Here is a 13267-nt window from a genome sequence, read left to right on the forward strand (position 1 = left end):
ACGTGGTGTTTTGAACCCATTTTTGGGCCGTTTTTAAGCAGTCCGTTAAAAAACGCATGCGTTTTACCAATTATCTTAATTAAAATGGGTCAAAAATGGATACGTTTTAAAAAAATGCATGCTTTTTTTCATGGACTGCTTAAAAACGCCACGTGTGTCGCCGGCCTAAGGCCAGCATTTATTAAAGTGTTTGTACAAGTTTTCTGTCTGATTTTGCACTAGAAAGAACATGCAAACTGCTTGCACATGTATTTATAATGTGTCTGCACCAGTTTTGTGTTGCGGCTGCACTGTGCCCGACAGAAAAATGTGCACCAAATGGTAGTGCTTAGTTTGACCGTGCGCCACAATTGTGTTTACGCCACAATTCTGCAGCATAAAAAAAAATGGTGCACACTTGAGCAGCGCAGAGGGCGCAAGATTCATGAAGAACGCGCACCACAATTCCTGAATCCAGCGCATCCTGCACACTACCCAGGCACACTGCCCAGGCACACTACAATTTACACTGTTTTTGACACCGATTATATGCGTTTCCATAGAAACACATACGGGATTGGGCTGAGGCCCGCCCCGAATCCTAGGGCTGCGTTTACAAATCCTAAGGATGCTGTCAAACAGTGAGTTCTTGCTCAGTTCTTGGTCCATTTTTAAACGCAATGGGGCACATTTACTTACCCGGCCCATTCGCGATCCAGCGGCGCGTTCTCTGCACAGGATTCGGGTCCGGCTGGGATTTAAGATGGTAGTTCCTCCGCCGTCCACCAGGTGGCGCTGCAGCGCCGAAAATAATCTTAACGCCCCGGAATGCACCATCCCATAGAAGGTGAAGGTGAGCGCTCCCCAAGCGACACATTTTCGGTTTTTAAATGCGGCGGTTTTTCCGAATACGTCGGGTTTTCGTTCGGCCACGCCCCCCCGATTTCTGTCGCGCGCATGCCGGCCCCGATGCGCCACAATCCGAACGCGTGCGCCAAAAACCCGGGGCAATTCATGTACAAGCGGCGCAAATCGGAAATATTCGGGTAACACGTCGGGAAAACGCGAATCGGGCCCTTAGTAAATGACCCCCAATGTGTTTTTGTATGTTCACCGTACATTTGGCTGCTTTGAATCCCGGATTAACATTTTCACAGCTGCTTAACCCCATAGCGCAAAAAGAAATACCCTTATGTCTTGTTGTGTATGGGGAAGTATGAAGCGGGCTCACGGGCTGTGCCCTCTTCATACTTAGCGGGCGGTTGCTTCACAATGAAGCAAACCCCAGCCGCTAACATTCCGCGATCGGTGCTAGCTTCAGTTGCGAATCCGTTGCGTTTTGTCTCTGTTGTGTCTCCGTTTTTCTGTCTCCATGATGTATCAGTTTTCAGTGTCCGGAAAAAACTGAAGGTTTTGGATGTGTCAAACCACATTTGTCGAAATACAAGGCTATGTGAAAACACCCAATGAAATCAATAGCTTTGTGAGGCATCCGTGCCAATCACTGAACCACTGATGTGAAAATCAACGCCAATGTGGAAGAGTTTCACATGATGCATTCTTGGACAGTTCTTATTGCGTTTCTAAACGCACTGAAAACGCATGCGTTGTTAATGTTACTTGGTGCGTTTTTAAATGCACTGAAAATGTCAGCGTTTTACATTTTTATTGTTTTTCTTAGGCCAGTTACCTGTTAGCTAATCTGGTCAAAGTTAGTGTGCTGTCACACGGTGTGTTCTTGGACAGTTCTTTTGGCTGGTTTTGAATCCGGTATTAACATTTTCACAGCTGCTTAAATTTCTGACAAAGTAAGAAAAACAGATTCAAACCAGCCAAACGCATGGTAAAGACGCAAAAACGCATGCATTTTAAGTGCGTTTAAAAATGCACAAAGAACTGACCAAGAACCACCGAGTGACAGCACCAGAGCCAAATAAAAGCTTCCAAGTCTGTCTTTGCTTCTTCTCACAGATGTGTGTTTTTTGTAGTGTATGCCTCTGTGAGCCTGTACCTGGTTCCCGAGCGCCCAGCCACACTGATCCTATATGAAGATGTTGTGCAGATACTGCTGGGATCACCAGGTACTACTACTTGCATATTGGTAATAATTGTATAAAAGTATTTATTACATGTTGCTAAACCTCCTGAGGATGTATAGGCTAAGGGGCAGATTTTTCATTCTTTCAGAATTTGCAAGAAATAACTTTTTAGACTTGTATGATGCCTCTCTGTCAGTGTCCTCTGAAGTATGCAAATATGTTTTCCAAGGTTTTTCCAGAAAACATTGCCTCCTTTTGCTACCTTGAAAGGCAGCCCTCTTAACACCAAGCATGATCCAGTATATCTATTCCAGAAGGAACAGACTCCCAACTGTAGACAGGACTGTTTCAACCTGGTTGGGTCTCCTCAGTACAGTGTAGGAAACTGGTTTGGCTGAGTGAAAGGCTGTTGACTAGGGTCAGAAAGTAAGACCATGTCAGTGTCCTCAGCAGTCAGGTGCCATACTGATTTCCAATCACTGAGCTACAATGCAAGTAATATATAACATGTATATGTATAACACTGTGGTGTCAGATGGTACATTCTTGGACAGTTCTTGGTCCGTTCTTGGTGCATATTAAGCACATTTTGTATGTGTTTGGCTGGTCTGAATCTGTTTTATTTAATTTCAGGAAGTGTAAGCAGCTGTATTAACAATTTCACAGATGTTTAAACCAGCCAAAAGCATGATAAACATGCAAAAACGAATGTGTTATCAGTGCGTTTAAAAATGCACCAAGAATAAAACAAGAACTGTGCAAGAATGCACCATGTGACAGCACCCTCAGGGGGCACCCAGATGCAGTTTTTGATGTCCAAACCAGGAGTGGAGCACAAAAAAGAAGAGGAGCAGCTTCTCTCACCCATTATGATCCACATCTGCTTTTGGCTTCAATAACTGCGTCTGAAAACCTGAACGTTTGAACGCAGTTTAAGGGTGGTGGTGCACGTGGCGTTTTGAACCCGTTTTTAAGCAGTCCGTTTAAAAAATGCATCCGGTTTTGACTGTTTCCCCAATTATTGGACAAAAACCGGGTGCATTTTTTAACGGACCGCTTAAAAAAAGTGTTCAAAACTCCACGTGTGCAACCACACTAGGTGCAGAAGCAGTGAACTAGTCACACAACCTAGCTATCTAGCTCATTAGCCCTATTAGGGAAGTTCGCTGTGTGGTGTCTCACTGCATCATGAACGAGCCGACTGGCCACATTGCATATTATTGTACTTTTTTTTATCTTATTCTATTTGCAAAAAGCTTCTAAAAATAATAATGAAAAAAAACACCAAAACTGTAAAAATGGCAATTGTTTGCCTGCTATCCACTGAACAGGACCTGCTAATCCTTTTTACCTGGTATATATATGTTGCCCGGTACAATGATGTACAGGAATGTGACCCGGTACACCCTTCACTTACTGACACTATAATAAGGAGGTGCTGCATGTTCTCCATTGATCTGGGTGATGCTACAGACAGCTCAGGCTAAGTGGATTGACAGCTGCTGTGTTCCTAATGACTCCATTGTTTATGTAACTGTCTGGAGTGCCGGGACCAGACACTGGAGCAGATCTTAAGGAACTTCTGTTCCATTGTGCAAGATCTCATTCACATTGTTAAATTAGTAGATACTGAGATTTTGGGCATTTTGCGTAATACTCTGTAAGGGACATAAGGTATAACATATGCACAAATAGATGGCTCATAGCATAACATACCAAACTTTTTAGTTGATGTGAATCCTAAACCAAGATGGAGACATTGATGAACATATAGGAGGCTTGGCACCTGTCATGGGTGATATCATAGAAATATATTGTTGTGATTGATGCAGCTGTTTTCTTGTCTGTCTTGAAAGGCGTCCGCAGTCAGCCCTTGGTTCAGTTCCAGAGAAAGTCTGCCCGTCTACCGCGATCCTCCACTTATAACCAACTGTCCTCTTCACTCACCACCGCTAACAACCTGCACCAAATGAGAGGATTCCCAGCATTTATTGGAGCCGATCCTGATTCCAGCAATGGGGGTAGGAATGAAAGGAGGGGGGCAACTCCGTACTGTTATATTGCTGAAATCTTAGGTTTTGTGCCCATTATGTATAGAAACATTTGGAGAACTTTTGAAAGTTTTGCCAAATTCATCTGAGATTTTAAGTCCCTTTGTCACAATGTTAGAAATTAGGGTGAAGTCCTACTGATCATGCAGAAGGGAGGGGGCACATAATTTTTAGATGGTCATACCATGTAAATGACCTCTATGAGTATGCATACTGAAATAGCTTTAATCACTGATTAGGACCGCCCACCGGACACCTATGTGTGTATTCTGAGGCTGCATTCTTGCATTCTGTAAACACATCAGAGAAGCTGAGAAGAGGAGATTTGCTGTCAACATTATGTTTACAAAATGCATGTGTTAACAAGATGTTATATTTAACCCTTGGGCCGTGGTCACATGTTCTGATAGCATCGTGTTCCCAGGAAACACATATGCGATCGGGCCGAGGCCCGCCCCTTGTGCGCTAGCGTCGTCTTATTACCCCGACGCTAGCAGAACATGTGACCATGGCCTTGTCCTGCCATGATCGTGTCCATGTCCCATTTTGTTTCTATCTATAGTCTTCTCCTCTGAAGCATTGCCTGGGAATATCATTTACAGTGCTGCTCATGAGGAGCCTGCTGTGAGCCCAGGGAGATGGTTTAATGTTCACGCTATTAATTATTTATAGCGTCTTCATATTTGCTGCACTTTGCAGTTTAACAGTAATAATTGCAGAATAATCTTATCCGAAGACCAGATGCTGGAATCTTACAGTCTGCATGGAGTCTTATGAGACATTAGACAGCAGATATTCGGTCAAATTGATATTATATTGACATAATTCAGTGATAGAATACATAACAATAAATTACTTCAATCCTTTGTTCTCAGGGTGTGGCCACACGTGGAGCTTTGTAAATACAACGCTAGCGCCCGGGAACTTGCCTTGGCAACACATGCGATCATTAATCAGCACCCGGTGTCTTGTATTGCTTTATCGCAAGACAGTGGGTGCTGGTTATCGATTATATGGAAATGCATATGCGATCGGACCAATGCACACCCCCGGGCGCTAGCGTTGCGGTTTGTAAACACAATGCTAGTGCCATGTGTGACCGCTCCCTCAAGGTTGCCTTTAATCAACAGAGTTGAGCTTTTGTTCTTCCCAGATTACATTATTGTATTTCACACAGACATAGGGGAAAATTTATCATACACTGGTGCTCTGTACACCGGGGTATGATAAAGCCCTCATAGTCATTGTTGATTCAATGGATACCGTGGACAAATTCAGTTCTAGGTTCTATTCTTGGCCATATTGTGGCCGGGGCAGTCTATATTGTTGGACCTCCCATGCTGATGAGACACAAGTCCATTGTTCAGCATGGGAATGCACACAGTGATCCGTGTTGTAGTCACTACTTCTTTTCTCTCTTGTCCTTATGACAGGTAACTCCACGTGGGTGGAGCTTCTTCCAGTTGCCGCAGTGAGCGTCCATCTCTTTTCGGGGAATGGCTCGGAAGTTCATCTAACTGGACCTGCTCAGCTGTATCTTCCCATCCCCTCAGACAGTGGTCTCACCCCTTCCAGCAGTATTCCTGCTTGGAAATTTGAGCCAAAGACTGGTAGGTCAGATAAAAACCTACCCCATAACACCGGTGTTATTGTCCTGACTGGTTTGGCCACTTCTGTTCTTTTTCTTCTATGTCTTTAAGGGCTATGGCAACGCGCCGGTATGGGTGTAGTGAGAAAAGATGGACAACAATTGTATTGGTCGTTTTCTTACCCAAAACTGGGTTACTGGGCAGCAGCCATTCCATCTACTAGTCGTGGTAAATCCTTCTCTTTCTCGCAATCTCCTTAATAGTTTTGCTTTGTTTTGCTTGTATTTTTCTTCATGTATTGAATTTTTGGACTCCACCTCTTAGGCCTTTGTCTTCCAGGTCTCTTACGTTGTGGTCTTTTCTCTCAGGTTTGCTATCTCTCATGAGCGGCGTGGACATTGCTGGGTACCATACTATCTTCCTGCTCTCCATTCTGGGCGCCCTTACACTCCTGGTCCTCATCCTACTTTGCCTGTTAATATACTACTGCAGGTAAAACCTTTTCTTTCACTTAAATATTTACCGATCCTCATATTCCTGAGACTTGTAACACTAATCGTAATAAACAATTCACTTCAGACCACTTCTGTCTTGTAGACTTAATTTCTAGTACAAATGTCTTACAGTCTTTTTCTCTTTGTCAGGAGACGATGCCTGAAGCCAAGACAACAGCACCATAAGCTGCAACTTTCTGGCCTTAATGAGCCCAAACGTGACCAGTCAACCTCGACCTCCCACCTTAACCTTATCAGTACTAGCCATTTGGACTCCAGCTCTACAGCTGACAGTGACCTCCGAACTCCAGTTCTACGCTCTGCCTATTCTTCTCGAGAGGACTTTTGTAAGTCTGGTGGACGTTCTTCTATTCAACATTCCACAGATACCCTTCCATTAAGGCCAGGTTCACGAGATGAATACCCATTAAAATCTGCTCGCTCTGGGGACCTTCTGGATTCTGATGATATGAAAAGAGGCTATGGTACAGGGGGTAAGGGGCAGAGGAGACGGGGAAGGGGTGGAGCCAGAGATCCTCCTCCATCCCCTCCTCCACTGCCACCACCTTTCAAGCATGTGATTGGGGACTCAAAGCCACCAGACTATTTGATGACACAGTCAGCAGATCCATTATCACGCCCTACATCTTTGACGCAACCGGGACAGCTAATATTTTGTGGATCCATTGACCATATGAAAGAAGGTGGTTACAGGCATGCTATGCCCACTCTGGTCATTCCTGCTCATTATGTAAGACTGTCCTCAGAAGAAAATCCTAGCGGACAAGGAGAAGAGCAGACAGAAAGTGAGTCGGGATCTAGCCAAGTTTCACATGCTCATCACTTTGCTCCTCAAGATCATGTCCAACGCCAACAATTACTTCAACAAGGTCATAACTACCAACAAGGTGCATCTACCGGCTCCTCACAAGACCAAGATGGAAAAAACTGGGGTAATCACTCTTCACAAATGAGTGGTTCTGTTACTATTCCTGTAGTTTTCAATGAGTCCACAATGGCACAACTGAACGGAGAGCTTCAAGCACTGACTGAGAAGAAACTATTAGAACTTGGAGTCAAACCTCACCCAAGAGCCTGGTTTGTGTCACTAGATGGACGTTCTAATGCACAGGTACGTCATTCTTATATTGACCTCCAAGCTGGAGACAAGACACGTAGCAATGATGCCAGTTTGGATTCGGGTGTGGATGTCAATGAGATTAAAGTGAAACCTGGACCAGAGGAAGGGAGAGGTGGGAGGTCACAACATCAGCCTTCTAGCTTGACCTATTCCAAATTGGTCTTTGCTGAAGAAGGTGAACAAAGCCTAAGTGAGAGTCGGACTGCTGGTGGCTGCTCCCCAGAAGACAGCTCACTCACACCACTTCTCGATGAGGCCTCTGAGACTTGCCCGGTAATGAACAGGAGAGGGCGCAGCAGAGGCGACAGTTCCCGTAGCAGCACCAGTGAACTGAGAAGGGATTCTATGACCAGCCCGGATGAGGACCTTAATGACCAATCTGAAGGTGGGGATGACCAAGATAAGAAGAGCCCCTGGCAAAAGAGAGAGGAGAGACCACTGATGGTGTTTAATGTAAAATAATGAGGGATTTCTCAATTCTCATTCTGTGTATAGGATATACCCCTCAAAGGACTTCGGGGAGAAAACGCAGGGATAACCCTTGAATCCGAAGCCTGGGGCTTGGAGAGTGACAACACCCTGCCCCCAACTCTCCCCCATCTTCGAGGCACAGCCCCAGCATTGGAGAGATTCCTGTGTGTAAGGCCAGAGGCACCGTGATATAAATACCTACAGGCACCACATATACACACATTTACACATCACCACGCACACACATATACAGTACACACGGACCGAACATTTACACAGCACACCATAACATCAGAACATCGGTCCCGCTGTGAACTGAGAGTCTATGACACTGCACAGTGAGACTCTCAGTGGGACCTGTCCCCTCATGTTGGACGGGACAAGATTTTTATTTTTTTCGGATTGGATATGTACCCTTGATTCTTCTCTCCATTCCTGTTAACATAGTGATACAAGGACAACAGGTTGCAGGTTCGGTCGGCTCAGAATTGATGTTGGCTCAGTCATTATCATCACTGCTGCGGTTATGGTCTCAGCATCTCCGTATGCGAAAGCCTAGTAGAAACATAACATCTCCCAGTTGCTTGAACATTGTGGTCCTAGTGTTTTGTTTGTGTAAGGTGTGTGAAACATCATAGCTTGCAATGCATTCTGGTCCTTCAAGTTCTCATGTAGGGAGCCATGCCAATCCGATATTTCTTTTCTACTGAAATGGCTCCACTTTTCACAGCATTGTGGCTTCATCCACCCCTTATCATGGAGGCCACAGCGACCTGCCATTAAGATCCTTGTAATTTTCAGCCCTATAACATGTCTGCCAATGCATTGTACTCATTGTAACCCTTCCCAACTACATCTCAATATTAGCCAATAACGTGTAATGCATTCTGGTCAACATAGTATTAATATAATCTAGGGAATACCATGTTCCTCCCTTTTTGCAATGCATTATGGTCTTTGACACCAGCCATTTCTAAGGGTATTCAGACTTGTTTCATGATGCATTCCGGCACATGTGGTTATGTTCCTTCGTGGGGAAGCTATTTGTATTGCAAGAAAAGTTTCCAAGGAGAACAGCACAAGAAAAAAGTGTATTTGTCATGTTGAACTATTACTGCCGTTTCCTACAAACATTACTAATAAAACATGAAAGAAAAGATGACAGTGCACGTTAAATTATAATAAGCGGCTCTTTTCAGTAGCGAGTAGAGGACACTACATCCTAAGACATTACCCGCACTAAGCTCATTTCATTTCTTAATGTAGGCCAGGGACAGAGTATATAGTCTCTAGCGAGTAACCTCCAGCGCTTTACTGTGGATTAGATTTATAAAATTCCCATCCACATGCTGTAGGACAGATACGGCCTCTTGAACAAGGTTAAACTCCCCCTCCGCAAGTTTTTCCACAGTAGGAATAACTGCAGCCAATCCAACTTTCATGTGTGTCCCTTTCCATAGTCTACTAATGTGATTTGTTGCTGCCACTAGAGGGAGATATTGTATATTTATTTTTACAATGACTACAAAATTATTTTGCAATCTCGCTCTAGTGGCAGCTACTATTTTGCAATAAACAGCATTTCTAGCATTTTCAACAGTAAAGTCCCCTTTAAACGGCCTTAGTCTTATTCGCGGACTATATTATTGCTATACTTAACCAGATTAAGCAGTGCACTAGGACTCCGATACTCTGCATCATAGTCACTTCACAGAACTACTAAGGAAAGAGTGTGTTAAAATATGTAAAATATACATTAAGGGTAGGAGCTGGATACAGACAGTAGTAATCTGATCAGTATTTGAAAGTAGTGGATCCCACTTGAAGCTAGGTCATGTTGCTTTTTTTGTGTGCATGGCATGTGACCCAGCCTCAGGCCTGAGATTTTGGCCTGATCTGTTCTCTGAGTTAGTTGGATTTACTGGTCTGGACATTTAATAGGCATCTACCACCAGGATGAAGGACTGTATGCAAATGATCCTGTGGGGCTCCATGCAAGTATAGATTTTATTCAGGCGTTACCCATAGGCAGCATATTGCGGGGGTAGTATGGCATGGTTTACAGCAAGAACATGGATTTTTCCTAAAACTAACATTCCATGTCTACAATCCTTTACCGATACAAGGATCTTTTTAGGGATGATTTAAGTTCAATTCATATTCACTCATCGGTGGTTTGGTAACTGTTCTGCATCATTGTTCATTGTAAATTCAAAACCAGGAGCAGGTCTCCGTTCCCGATTTTGGTATGTAGAGAAGTTCTAAGCACATTTTCCACAGGTTCTTACCTGAGAGTGATGTGAAAAGCAACATCCATCATATAGTGACTACTGCAGATTTACTTACATTCCCGCTGGAGTTCACCGAAAGTGCATTGTCCGCCGATAATGCACTGTGCCCGATATCCTGCATTTGTCGCTTGCCTGCTCAGGTCTGACAGATTTCATCATCTTTTGTGGTGCATGTAAGTGCTTGGGCTTGCAGCCCAAAGCCCGCACTCAGAATCAGTCAGAGGGTTTCCCCCCAAATTGTGTTGCATGGAAGCCAGTGCAGCTGCACAAAAAAAAAAAAATAGATTGCGCCTAAATCTGAACCCAGACACTTAATACCTGTGTAATCCCCAAAAAAAGGTGCACAGTCCAATAAAAGTGAGCAGCATGACCCTTAGTTAATGAGCCCCAATGTGTTTCAGGCAGAAAAGAGCTTATGGTCTTGATATGTTTCCCCATTATATGAGACAGCCCACTCATACTTTTATTCCCCTGGAAAAAGCAGATTCCATCATTTTAGTTGTGCCATGAAAGATCATAAATCCAGTGGAGGCTATTGCCCTCTCTAAAAGGTGGTGAGGGCAGTAAAACTTTTTGCAAATATGGGGTGTAAACCAATGGAATTTTTTTGCACTCCAAAAACATGTATCCATGCCATCCTGTGCCTTTTGGGGGCAGCAAAGTATTTGTTGCATTGTGAGGACTATTTTTGCTCCCTATATAGTGCACTGCTGTTTCTTTGAACATAGTCACGTTGCACAATGAGCATTTAAACAGCGGTGTCCTGGAGACCAGAATTTTGATTCATGATCTTACAGCACAGCCAATAGATCTTTGCAATGAACAGAGGGCTGAAAGCTAAAATCATAGTTTACCCATTATTACAGTTTGCCTGAATGACCCGTTTTTCACATTTAGATGTCTTTTAAGGCCAAGCATACCACCAACATGAAGGATTGTAAATCAAGCACACATATCCAGATGTGAGCCCATTTGGCAGGATCTGCTATTGTTTATTAAAAAATGTTTCAAAAAGGTTTTCATAAAAAGAAAGGCCCTTAGAAGCTAAAAGAAGAGGGCGCACACAAGCATGTCAGTGCGCTTTGCTTATAATCCTTCATCCTGGTGGCAGATGTCCTTTAAAAGGACATCTACCACATTAGCAAACTGTACCCCAGGCATATCTGAACACTGAATGACAGCATCCCTGCTTGGACCTCTACTCCTCACCATGCAGGCTGCCACTATTTCATGTGATCATATATGTGCATGGTGTAGTTTGCAATTGTAAGGAGGCTTAATGGACAACCTGCGATGACAATAACAATTTTTAGCTAAAATGAGGGTGCCAGTTAATAGTGCTCTATGGGAACCAGCCACTAGCTGCATTTTTGCTCCCTCACCACATTTTTGAAACATCTCAGCATCCTAAAACAATAGTTGAAAGAAGAAATTTGGATCATCGTTTATTCCCTCCAGGGTCTCCTGAAAAGGATGAATTGCGGGGCGTGGAGAAGGATAATTCAGCTCTGTCCTCGCTCCTATAAAAAACCAACTCCCCACTGTCACCCTGTTTGACTTTGGGTGCATTCACACGTGGTGTTGAACGCATGCACTTTCAAACACATAACAGCTCAGAAGATTTTCCCAATTAAGTTCACAAAATGCATGCATCACCACAGTGGTTGAATGCACTAGGGCCATTCTTATTTTAGATCAAAACAAAGGAATTTCATGGTCATTTCAAGATAATCTAAAAGTTGGACAAAAAAAATTAAAATATTCTATATTTTTTTGTAACCAACGCTAAAGATGAAAAACAAAGTTATTACCCCTAGATCAGTCAGAATGAAAATTCACTAAAATACCTGGTCATTATAGGACACATCAGCAAATTAAACTGAAAGAGCTGCACATAAAACAGATCCTTAACCCCTTTTCCAATTATACAGTGAAAAGCCTATCAGGACATACCCCAAAGCTCTGCTACAATGTGGCACGCCACATAGTGGTCCGATCTATTGACTTCAGCGGTCTGGCATATTCGTGATGGGATGTCTGCGGTCATCTGAGGTGGCAGTGAGCCAGGCAGTCACCACCAGCATTTGGTGTGGGAGTGGTGGTCCGGGGAGTAGCAGAAGGGGAATAACTCCATGAATATACCAGATGATCGGTCCATCGATTGGACCTCTGCATGCCACAGTGTGACCAAGATTTAGGATATGTTCGATATAGATATGGTCCTGTGAAAAACCCAGTTGGAAGAGGGCTAGGGATACTTTTTTAATCAGTTTGTGAAGCGCGTTCATTTCACAGACAGGTCCATTAAAGCCTTTTCAGGCCTGTCAGAAATGGGCTAGACCAGTCTGGTCATCTGCTCATAACTCAGATCTGATTTCACTTCTCTGATCTCATTACCAAGTTGAGAAATCATACAAACCATGAATTATAAAGGGAGATGCCCCAGCAGCTATGTTGTGCAGAGTAGTGCAGCCATATTCAGAGCAGGCAAGCTGATCTTCAGACACTACTGGGGGCATGTAGTAGCCTTGGCTCACCTGAGTTCAGAGGCTACTCCATGCCCCGAGTAACCACTGCCTATAATTTGCATATTAAAAGTAAGTTGATTCAAAGCTTCATACAAGGAGTTTAAAATTGTTTGGGGATGTTGCAGTGAGGTAGAATCTACCTCAGAAAGGATTCCCAATTGTCGATTTCCTTTAAAAAGGTTTCCTGTGAAGCAAGTTGGGGGGTCTATCCAGAGGTTAGACCCCCCAACCTGATTGGTGGAGTCTACATGATGGGACCCCTACAGATCACTAGTGCAGGGGTACTAATATACATCTGTCTCATAACCAAGATGGCCTAAGCAGCTTGTTGCGCATGTGTGGGCCACCCAGTTCATCTCTATGGAACTTGCAGAGATCTCCAGCTCTAGAGATTAATTGGGCAGCCCAGCCATGTGACCAGCTGCTTCAGCCATCTTAGTGATAACATGATCTTCCACCCCCATAGATAAATCATTGGTTTGTATACCAGATGTCACCATTTTGGAATACTCTGCTTTTTTGTTCCACTAGAGGTAATGTTTTTTTAGAAAAGTGTTTACTCCAAAGTGTGGGCAACCCTGGATGCCAGTTTTAGGAGTCTTGCTTTTCTTTTGTATGGTGGGGGGAGGGGGGGTTTGTTTGAACAACACCAGGACTAGGATGACAATGACACAAGTCTGAAAG

The 13267-nt window shown here is 43.7% G+C and overlaps 1 protein-coding gene across 3 annotated transcripts in view; it reads left to right on the forward strand.

Moving 5' to 3' along the window:
• FAM171A2 (family with sequence similarity 171 member A2) overlaps positions 1 to 8923 on the forward strand; it is a 29453-nt gene extending 20530 nt beyond the window's left edge. For 2 of the 3 annotated variants that reach the window (XM_072111245.1, XM_072111246.1), the window contains exons 3-8: positions 1968 to 2060; positions 3875 to 4039; positions 5503 to 5679; positions 5770 to 5886; positions 6027 to 6150; positions 6303 to 8923. In XM_072111245.1, the coding sequence (XP_071967346.1) occupies positions 1968 to 2060; positions 3875 to 4039; positions 5503 to 5679; positions 5770 to 5886; positions 6027 to 6150; positions 6303 to 7755 (2129 nt within the window). In that variant the 3' untranslated portion in view covers positions 7756 to 8923. The remainder of the gene's footprint in view (positions 1 to 1967; positions 2061 to 3874; positions 4040 to 5502; positions 5680 to 5769; positions 5887 to 6026; positions 6151 to 6302) is intronic. The other variant, XM_072111247.1, reaches the window with a different exon arrangement.
• The last annotated feature ends 4344 nt before the right edge of the window (positions 8924 to 13267 follow it).

Source organism: Engystomops pustulosus, chromosome 6 (assembly GCF_040894005.1).
Source record: "Engystomops pustulosus chromosome 6, aEngPut4.maternal, whole genome shotgun sequence".
Lineage (NCBI taxonomy): Eukaryota > Metazoa > Chordata > Amphibia > Anura > Leptodactylidae > Engystomops > Engystomops pustulosus.